Source organism: Pteropus alecto, unplaced genomic scaffold (genome assembly GCF_000325575.1).
Source record: "Pteropus alecto unplaced genomic scaffold, ASM32557v1 scaffold101, whole genome shotgun sequence".
In the NCBI taxonomy this organism is placed as follows: Eukaryota; Metazoa; Chordata; class Mammalia; order Chiroptera; family Pteropodidae; genus Pteropus; species Pteropus alecto.
In genome coordinates, this window is record NW_006432945.1 from 14,181,824 (window position 1) to 14,192,597 (window position 10,774).

General features: G+C 54.2%; 1 protein-coding gene across 1 annotated transcript; it reads left to right on the top strand.

The window, feature by feature from the left end:
* Positions 1–333: 333 nt before the first annotated feature.
* Positions 334–10,241, top strand: SERPINC1 (serpin family C member 1). The gene is made up of 7 exons (XM_006907906.2): positions 334–374; positions 2,233–2,602; positions 2,879–3,094; positions 3,336–3,473; positions 5,109–5,499; positions 6,331–6,395; positions 9,191–10,241. The coding sequence occupies exons 1-7, from the start codon at positions 334–336 to the stop codon at positions 9,365–9,367; spliced, it is 1,398 nt and encodes a 465-aa protein (XP_006907968.1). The 3' UTR covers positions 9,368–10,241.
* Positions 10,242–10,774: the final 533 nt, after the last annotated feature.

Here is a 10,774-nt window from a genome sequence, read left to right on the forward strand (position 1 = left end):
TTCTGACCAGGTTTGAATTTGTTCTCTTTTTTCCTTCCCAGAAAGATGAAGAAGAGTGAGGGGCTCTGGGTCGTAAAGGTGGGTGGGCCTTGCCGCCCCTGGGCTTGACTGAACTTTAAAACTTCTCCACTAATTAAACAACACTGGGCTCCACGCTTTGCTTAACCCTGGGAGCTGGTCATCAGCCTTTGACCTCAGTCCTCCTCTCCCCACGGCCCCCCCACAGCCTCCGGAGCCGCAGGCAGAGGAGAGGGCCAGTTCTGAGGGATCGCCTGGGGCTTTACTATCTCCGCCCGCCCGCCCGCCAGCCAGCCCCGTGGGACATCAGCGACCATGGTTCCCAGTGGGAGAGGGACTGCAGCTGCTGGAAAGAGGTGAGAGGGGCGAGCTCACCCCGCACAAGCCCTCCTGGGTTTTCTGGCTCGTGAGGATGAGCTCGGCAGCTCCCAGCCCAGGCCCTCTCCCTGGGGCTCACGGCAAAGGGAGCTTGTCTGGAGGACGTCACTGCCAGCGCCCCCTGCGCCTGCCTTGTCCGGGGTGAGGCCTTTCCCTAGGCCGCACCTTGGGTCTTTACCCCAAGAAACCAAGGGGACGTCTTCCTTCCCTTGTGTGAAGATGCCGTGCGGCGCCAGCCCTCACTGGCCCAGGAGACCCTGAGGGGACTTCCAGGCCCGGCCCACGTCTGGAACGAGGGCGGATTTAATCTGTGACGGCCCCTCACGGCCTTCTCGCTGTTCCTCTGCTCGGGTGCCCCTCTGCCCCCCTAAGATCTCGGCGACCTTTGACAAAAGGACTGTGGCCCTCCCTCCATCGACACCGACACCGCACACACTCGCTCCTCGGTCTGGGGTGCTGCGGGAAGCTCGGAGCGAGGCCGGGGCGCCCTGCCTTGGCTTTTCTTTGTGCTTGACAGAGCTCCGGGCCCGTCGGCCTCCACTCGTATTTTCAGAGGCAGCTGGGGACAAAATGCGAAACAGAAGGCAGCAAGAGGAGAGATGAATGGCAAGATCCTCCATCTCTGCTTCCTCAGCCTGCCTCCTCCTCTCCCGGCTCGGGGCCTCTGTTCCCAACAGGGCTGCAGAGCCGGCCTCAGGTCACGCGAGAAGCCAAGTGCTCCCCAGCTGCCCCCGATGCCAGCCGGCCCCACCTTGCCCGGGCGGCATCCTCGGCAAATCCTGTCTGCACTGCGAGCCTGTCTTTTCCTGCCGGGAGGAGACCCGGTACCCACATACAGACCCAGAGACCTGAGTCAGCCAAGGAAGCCCCTGGCCCCCCGTCTTACCCACAAAATAGTACAGACAGTTTTATCCCTTGGTTTGCTTACTTGGGCGTCTCAATTCTCCTCATTTGCCAATCTCATGATCTCGGTTTTTTTTTTTAAGTAAAATTTGTTTCATTTACCCTTTGCGTACCCATGTTGGAAGCTATTAAAATTCCCAGACAACAGAAAATGAACCAAGGCAGTGAGAGAGGAAGGAAACAGATCGGTCGAGCCTAGGGAGGAATCGGGGTGGCTCCCGCTCTCCGGCGTGGGCCACGGGGGCATGAGGGTCCCATCCACTGAGGCGGAGGACCTGGCAGAAGAAGCAGGTGTGGGGAGGGAGAGTTACGAGTTCGGCTCGGTCGTCATCTCATAACGGAGTCTGCGGGACATCCGGGTGGGACTGTACAGCAAACAACGGGTCTGGACCTCGGTGGACGGGCTGGGGCCGGGGCCAGAGACGTGGTCTTCAGCACACAGACAGCGCCTTCGCCCGCTCACCCTGCACCCTCCTGCGTTGCTGAAACCTCTCTGCCGATCAGCTGAAATCCTTCCAACCCTTTCACATCCGGGTTCAAGTCCATCCATTTCTGAGGCTTTCCCTCAACAGCTCTATCAGTGGCTCCTCCTCTGTCCTCGCTCTTCACGGGGACCCAGGTGCCCGCCTATTTTCCACGGGCACGGGTCCCGCCTCACCAGCGGGGAGTCTGCAGTCTTTATTTCTCTCAGCACGGGCCTCGGACACACAGTACTTCTACTAACCAACAGTTGCTTCAGTAGCTGATTCTAATTTCAACGATCCTTGTGCAAAGAGTCCAGGACCGGACTTGTCCTGGGCCCTCGTGCTTCACAGAGAACAAGGCCACACCGGGTGGGCAGGTGCCCTGTGCTTTACTGGGGCAAGTCTGGGATGGGCGGTGGGGACGGGGTCCTCCCAGCCTAGCTTAACTCGGCTTTCTGTCCCCTTGCAGGAGGGCACACCTTCTCTCCTTGCTGTTCATTGGCCTCTGGGGCTGTGTGACCTGTCACTGGCACCCTGTGGAGGACATCTGCACAGCCAAGCCGCGGGACATCCCTGTGAATCCCATGTGCATTTACCGTTCCCCAGAGAAGAAGGCGACTGAGGATGAGGGCTCAGATCAGAAGGTCCCCGAGGCCACCAACCGGCGGGTCTGGGAATTGTCTAAGGCCAATTCCCACTTTGCCACCACCTTCTACCAGCACCTTGCAGACTCCAAGAACGACAATGACAACATTTTCCTGTCGCCCCTGAGTATCTCCACAGCTTTCGCTATGACCAAGCTGGGTGCCTGCAACAACACCCTCAAGCAGCTGATGGAGGTATGACCACAGCCCTCTGCCCAGCCTCCTGGCCGTGTCTCGGTCTAGAGCCTTTCAGAGACGTTCCATAGCTCCCCAATCTCTTTGCGTTTCTCTTTCTCCTCCTCCTCCTTCTTTTCTGCATTCATTCCCGTAGAGACCTCGAGCTGAGCATCCGCGCTCTGCCGGGTCACAAGTGAAGAGGCTGCCGGTCAGGGGCTGAGGGCCCTGTGCCGGCCGCTCCCGGCAGCCGAGGAGCTGCATAGACCCATCACCGCTTTCTTCTGGCTTCTACAGGTCTTTAAGTTTGATACCATCTCTGAGAAGACGTCTGATCAGATCCACTTTTTCTTTGCCAAACTGAACTGCCGACTCTATCGAAAAGCCAACAAGTCCTCCGAGCTGGTCTCAGCCAACCGCCTGTTTGGGGACAAATCCCTTACTTTCAACGAGACCTATCAGGACATCAGCGAGTTGGTCTATGGAGCTAAGCTCCAGCCCCTGGACTTTAAGGTGAGTTGCAGACGTCGTCCTTGACCTTGGAGTTCTTCCTGTCCAGGGGCTGGAAACCTGGACTCTGAGTTTGTGGCACTCCCGAGGTGTGCGAGCTTCTGTCTGGGTTACAGTGGTGGTGTCACCAAACGGCAGGCAAGGGCAGAGCAGAGGGAGGGCGGATGACAAGCTGTGCCGCGTGCGGAAGCGGAGAAGCCGGCTGAGCAGCACAGTGGGCGGGTTCGTTCCCTGTTCTCCCCAGGAAAACGCGGAGTCGTCCCGAGTGACCATCAACCAGTGGATATCCAACAAGACCGAAGGGCGTATCACCGACGTCATTCCCCAGGGTGCTATCGACGAGCTCACTGTTCTGGTGCTGGTCAACACCATTTACTTCAAGGTACTCACTCCTCGGCCCTCGCGAAGCCCCAGACTTCTCGCCCAGCTCACCCTCTCTCACACCGTTGGGCATGTGTGTGTTGATCCCTTCTGAGAGATGGTACATGCGTGGTCGGGGCAGAAATTCAAATTCGCTAAGGGTCTAGAACTAGGTCCAGGGCTATGGCTGCTAGGCTGAGGTCCAGGGGCGCTGGCAGTCCTCTGGGCCCAAGGCAGCGTGTACACCTCACAATGCCAGCGTGCCTGGCAACAAGGTGTGAGTGGTGATAAATTCTCACGTATGTGTGATAAGTTCTGCCGTCCAGTTACCTCCATTTTGAAATCTGGAACAGAATGACAGAGTCTATCGACAATCCTCAGTGATGGGATTTTCTCCATCATCTGGAGCAGCTTCTACAGTGACTAAAGTTCCCCTCGCCTGAGGCTTCTGCCACTCCAGGTGCCACAGGGACCTCGATCTTGCAGGGGCCCTGTGGTTTGACCACACAGACGGCCGTGTCGTTCTGAGTCGAGTTCTAAAGACTTCCAATTTGATTCCATTTAGGAAGGAGGCTGAGGTAGAGGACACTGAGAATAAACAGCTGACTGAGTCAGGTGGGCCGCCACTTTAAGGTGGGTGGATTTGTGGCACAATCGCCCATCTTGGGTTGTGCCCCATACACATCCCCCGCCTTACGCAGGGCCCAGGATTTAGCCAGTCACTGCTGTGGCCCACCGCTCTGTCCCCTGGGGCTTTTCTGTCCCCGAGAGTGGTGGGGGCTGCGTTTCCACAGCACGCATCACGCTTTATGGTCACTTATCAGCCCTCCTGACCCAACTACTATTGCAAATGAGACCTTGGGCCCTCAGACAGGTTACTTAGCTCAAATCCAGACTCTTCCTTTCCTGACTGTGTGGACTTGGGTTAGTTACCTGAGACCTTTCTATGCCCTAATTTCTGCAGCTATAAAATGGCAGTAATGACACCTGCCTCACGGGGTTGTGGAAGGGCCTGATGCACTAAATGCATGTGAAATGCTTAGAGTGTGCCGGGCACGCAGTGAGCAGCCTACTGACATAGTAATCACCAGCTCCTCAGTGTACGGACGAAGAGTTAAATGTCTTGTCCCCAAATCAAAGAGCCAGAAGGTAACTAGGAATGGTAAATACAACTCAAATTTCAAAGGTGTGTCTTGGGGCCCCTCCCCCATCTGGTAGGGCTGCCAGATCTCCCCTGCCCACCCCGGGGCTGTTACCTGTGTGTGGCCCTCATTCATCAGGGGCAGAGACCCGCACCTTGGAGGATGGCCTTGGAGGAAGAGGCCAATGGGAGGCAGGAAGCAAAAGGCAATTAAATTTAAACTCAAGAAGAGACTCGTGAGGAGGCCAGTACGTTGTTCTTGGTTTCAGTTTTTAAGTTTATTATGAAAGCAGGCAGACAGTCAGTGCTGAAAACCTGGAAAGGTCACAGAACAGAAGCGCTCATGGCTCCATCGCTGACAGCCGTCGTTACCTTTCCGTGCGTCCCCCACTAGTCTCGTCCCCCCGCAGTTATGCTCACATATTAACGTAACAACGTGCATATGCCAGGCCAGTCCTCTCCCAGAGATGTTTCTGGTCTCCTCGCTTTGTGATCCTCCCACCTGTCTTCTTCCAGGGCCTGTGGAAGTCCAAGTTCAGCCCTGAGAACACGAGGTTGGAATCCTTCAACAGAGCTGACAAGGAGGACTGCCAAGCGCCCATGATGTACCAGGAAGGCAAGTTCCGCTACCGGCGTGTGGCGGAAGGCACCCAGGTGCTCGAATTGCCCTTCAAGGGCGACGACATCGCCATGACGCTCATCCTGCCGAAGCCTGAGAAGAGCCTGGCCAAGGTGGAGCGGGAACTGACCCCGGAGGTGCTGCAGGAGTGGCTGGACCAGCTGGCAGAGACGCTGCTGGTGGCCCACGTGCCCCGCTTCCGCATCGAGGACAGCTTCAGCGTCAAGGAGCAGCTGCAAGACATGGGCCTCGTGGACCTGTTCAGCCCGGAGTCGGCTAAGCTCCCGGGTCCGTGGACGGAGCCCTCCTCCCCTCTGCCTCCGAGGCGGTCTGTCCGAAGGCGCAGGAGTCGGAGAGAGGGGGGAAGGGCCACGAGTCAGGACACCCGACGCGACCCCCAGTTTACCGCGAACTCAGGGAACCCCCTGTCCCTCCCAGGGTCTCAGTTCTCTGGAAAAGGGGATTTTTCCAGAATCTCCACGGGCTGAGTGGGCTCAGGACCCCTTTGAGTCTGTCACTGACAGAGGACAGGGGACTAGGTAAAGAAGAATCTGAAAAAGCGTCGGGATTCGGAGCAGATGTGATTAAGAGCTGGGGACAGCTGGGGTCTCGCATAGGCGTAGCCGACATTTAATAGCCCCTGTGGACATTCCCAAGGGCTCGCGTGTTTCCCCGTGGTCACCTGGACGGGGACGGCCAAACTTTTCCTAGTTGTGACACTTCAGTAACGGTATTCAGTCGGTTTGCTTCCTCCAGCCCACTATCCTTTAAAAATATATATCAAAATACCTTTCTCGAAAAGAAGTTTCCAGTGTTAGGCAATGGGATTTACCTCTAGGGGCTGTCTTTAAGCCAAGTCTAAAAAACAATCCCTCTCTTAAAAATGTTGCCAAACACCTATCGAATAGAGTTTTTCTGTAAGAACAGAGTCCCCTGTCCCCCAGCCGAAGCACGAGATTCAATCCACAGGAGCCAAACCGAATAAGCCCAAAGGACTTTATTCATTTGCACATGATTTTATTGGGGGGGTATCGTGAGGTGAGGGTCCAGGATGTCTTCCTAGTTTTCAAACTCGAGCCGGCTCCCCGTCTCACGGACCTTCTCCGGCCTTCCTCACAGGTATTGTCGCCGAAGGCCGAAATGACCTCTTCGTCTCCGACGCGTTCCACAAGGCGTTTCTTGAGGTGAGTAACTGCCTGTTGCTTTCTTCGGCTGCTGCCTTCATTTCCCGCGTCGCGTCATTATGCATACCCCGTCATCTCATGGGACTTGTACCTTTGGAGTTCTTGCTCTGCTACTTCTCGTGGTGTAGACAGCAGACGTGTGACTAGCGGGAGACGAACGTGGAAAAGCCCTGCTTCCAGGGACCCTCAAACCTCAAAGCTGGCACCCCGTCCTCTGTGAGGCCTGCCACAGGACAGCCCTACCCCGAGCCCTCGGGGTCGGACTGTTCCACCCCACCGCCTGCCACCTCTCCTGAGCAGGTCAAGCGGGGACACACACACGAGGGGGAAGGTGGCACAGGAAGCGGAGCCAGCAAAGGCCCCCGAGAAGGAACTCGGAGGAGGGGGGAGTGGAGCTCATGGAAACCCAGGGAGAAATTTTAAGAAAATGGAAAGGCTCTCTTCAGGCTGAAATGTGACCATGGGTTGTCTCCCTGAGGAATTTGGGCAGGCGAGGTAGCGGGGGCGCACGCCTGCCTCCGTGGCTGGGGAACAAACAGAAGGCGAGGAGGGGACTTGGTGAGTGCGGGCTGTGGCCTAAAGTGTGTCGCAGAGAACTGAAGCTCTGGACTGCACTGCACGTAACAAAAAGCGAGGTGGTTACGTAAACGACGCGCTTCTCGGGGAATAGAGCATGAGTGCACGCTGGCACGCGGAAGTCTCGAGAAGGTCCGCACTGAGGAAAGCGGTTCCATGACTTCTTGCTTCGCCGTGTCGCTCCAGCTGAGGTGCTCGGGAACCCCTTTACCAGCGTGACAGCCACGGGAAGCCTGCGGAACCTCTGGTTCTCCAACGGGTACTGAACTGTGGACCGAGCGCATCGGTTATTTGTGGGCTCGACTCCTGGCGAGTCCAGGATGGGGCCTGAGAATCCATATAATTTCCAAGCTCCTCAAGGGATTTTCGATGCACAGCCGGGTCTGGAAACCACTTGTGGAGACCACTCTTCGGGGAACCAGGCGGTGAGGGGGATGAGTCGGGCCAGAGAGGTCGCGGGATTGAGGAGATGGCGAAGGTCGTGGTGGGAGAGGTTTCGGAGCACGGCGCTAACGAACGTGGCTGCAGAGTCACAGTGGGAAGCGTGTCGTTACGGGGAGCGTGGAGGTGTCAGAGGACAAGAGGGTGTCAGATTAATTGTAATGGGAGTGCGCAGAGTCCGGGCTCGGTGGGAAGCGTGTCGTTAGGGGGAGCGTGGACAAGAGGGTGTCAGATTAATTGTAATGGGAGTGAGCACATGCCATCGCTTGATAGTCTGCGTGACGGCGAGATCGTAACTGCAGAGGCAGAGCAGTCAAAACCAGAAGGTGATAGTGTGAGATGACGGCGAGATCGTAACTGCAGAGGCAGAGCAGTCGGGGGAGATGCAAGTGTGGGGCGTGGCCACGGACCGTTTTGCTGAAGGAGAGTTGAAGGTAATGCTCCTGGGGTCTGATGAGATCAGTGAAATGGGAGCTTAGGGTGTTGACTGGTCAACTGAGGTATTTTAATCGCCGAGGTCAAATAACAGCAGGCGTTAGAGGGGACGGCGAGGCTACGGGCCAGGTGCCGAAGTCCTCGATGTGGACATGTAACCCACAGGACAACAGCAGAAGGAGAGGGATGGAACTTAAAGATACTGCGATCGGAACAAGGCATCTCACACGAGTACTGGTTTAATGGTTTTGGAAATAAAAATAACATGACCGTCATGGATTATGGAGGAAAGAACACTTAGTCAGACTAAGAGAAGATGAGTCCTTGGGATACTAACTATGACGGAAAATCCTCTCCCAAGGACCCCGGACAGACATGGTCAACTCCCAGCCCCTCGAGGGCTTTGAGTTACCATGAGGGAGAAGCCAAGGTCTGGATTCTCTTTAGCCATTGGAGCAGTGATGCCAGCCTCCTCCATGGCTCAGGAAACAAAGTTATTTTCCTTGAAAACCTTGGGAGCCCGATACATAGGACCCCGACTGAATGGAGGTCTCCTGGGAAGCCACTGAAGACTAGAATCTGATTTGAATAAAAGAATCCTGGTCTTATACAAGCTCCAGACTGCTCATAAACTTCGTCCTAGAATGATCAGGAAATAGGTAGTTCGGGGAGCTGGGGGAGGGGTAAAAGAGGAGGGAGTGAGAGCTGGGGGGAGGGAGAGAACACTCTCAACCCACAAAGCCCAGGGATCTGAGGTGCTTTCATTGAGAGGCAGGGACAGTTTCAGTGATACTCTGAGTCCCCAAGTACAATTTTCTGACGGTGTCCGCCTCCAGCCCCACGGTGGTTCTGCTTCTCGGCAGATACCATTGTTTCAGTCTGTTACTCCCAGAAATCCTCATCCATCCAGAGTAGCCTCCCCTTTTCCTAGGCCCTGGGTGGGCCCTGAGTGGCTGCTTGGGGTGGTCGTATGTGGGATCTTGACGCTCTGAGACTGGAACTCTCCCAACTACGGGGCTCTGATCTTGAGTCGCAATCTCTTTTGGCATCGAGTACAAAACAATCCTCTTGTAATACCATGTACGATGGTGCCAGCCAGAAACGTGACCACCCGGTAAACATCCAGATTTCTGGTTCGGCGCTCATCTGAATACGTGTGCTTACGTCAATACTCACTGGATGGATGAACGAGTACCAGCAGGGCTCCAGAGAGACCTGACCCAAGTGTACTTTCTACTGGATGACAAACAGCATTTGAGGAATCGCTGTCTGTGGATGGTTCACCTGCACATAATGACCGCACAGTAGCTGATGCGGCCGTCTGCTTCCCATCTCGCCCACAGGTAAACGAGGAAGGCAGCGAAGCAGCAGCCAGCACTGTCATCGCCATCGCCGGCCGCTCGCTGAACCACAACAGGGTGACCTTCAAGGCCAACAGGCCCTTCCTGGTTCTTATAAGGGAAGTCGCTCTGAACACGATTATCTTCATGGGCAGAGTCGCCAACCCTTGTGTTAAGTAACGCGTTCTTATTCTTCGCGCCTCTTCCTATGATAGTTTGTGAATAGAGGTGAAAATAAACACAATTCCTCCCATCTCACAATTATGAATGGACAGTACCACCTGAGACGAAGACGAGGGAGAAACGGATAGACGTGCTACTGGGCTTTGGTAGAGGATGCTTTCCATTGCTCTCTCCCAGTGAACGCATCCTAGGAGGGAGATGTGTCACTGCATCGTCTTGAAAGATGGCAGGCATCTGGAAAGGGCAGGGGGAGTGAGAGCTCCATCATACTAAAACAATCCAAAAATCTAAAATAAATTAATCTCTATGTATAGAAAAGACAGAGATTCAAATTTGAGTATTAAACCATTTAATTCTCAAACCACACACATGCATAATGTTCTTTTACACAGTGTTAAAATAAAGAGGAAAATGTATTTTTATACAAACAGAATTTCAAGTATACATTAATAGACTTTTCAGATTACTAACCGAGTTGCTAAGATTTCATTCACATTGTTCTTAAAGCTGTTCAATGAGAAAGCTTTTGCTAAGCTGCTTTAAATATGTTTATATAAACCCTTATCATCACTCTTTCTCCGAATCTCCCTCCCCCAGCCCCCATCTCCGCCCACCCTCCTGCCCTCCCCCCTCCCCCGACACAACAGGGCTGGGGCTCTAGGAGACATGCAACCCCAAGAACTATTGGCTTGTCATCAGGGGAAGGGCAGAATCTACAGGAGGAGAGACTGAGAACACCTGTCAAATTAAGGGTGAGAACAAATCTGATGCTTAGAGATGACACAAACTAGGCTCATATCGTATAGCCTTTGTGTTTTCCCTTAAAAAAAAAACAAAAAAAAAAAAACAAAACTCAGCCTACCACAAAATCCTGAAGTTTCTGACCATTTAGTAGCCGAGAAAATAATATTGGGTATTTTCCCTAGTGAAACTTCTAAAATCAGAGTAGGCATTCTGAACTTTTTCATTTTGGTTGTTTCCCCCACCCCCACCCGAACACCCTCTTGGAAGGGGCTGGGGGCAGCTTAAAATGGATGCTATTATTTGTGTGTTTAAGGAATTTGGTTAATTTCACAGGTCTGGCAAGAGCTCTCCCTCCTCAGCTCTCCTCCTGAAGTCACCTGGCTCCCCGGCCAAGAACAGCCACTCTCCTTAGGAATTAAAGTGCATTTTTTCAGTAAAAGAGGGTGGGGGGAGGTGTGGTTTACACTTAAGTGATAATGATTAAAGGAGAGTGGGGTGAGAGAAAGTCCTATTCCTATATATAGGTATTTATAATTAAGGTTATAATAAAAACAGATATTCTCTAAGGAAATAAGGTGTACAAACCCAGCCCAGCATCCCCAGAGGTGCACGGGCGCCAGCCTGGCTCACTGACTTTTCTGAGGCATCTCAAAGCGATCG

Bases quoted from the DNA above. Each gene is read 5' to 3' on its own strand.
- SERPINC1 (XM_006907906.2), top strand. From the start codon at position 334: ATGGTTCCCAGTGGGAGAGGGACTGCAGCTGCTGGAAAGAG. The intron at 375-2,232 runs GTGAGAGGGGCG...GTCCCCTTGCAG, and splicing joins ACTGCAGCTGCTGGAAAGAG to GAGGGCACACCTTCTCTCCT. The intron at 2,603-2,878 runs GTATGACCACAG...TGGCTTCTACAG, and splicing joins CCCTCAAGCAGCTGATGGAG to GTCTTTAAGTTTGATACCAT.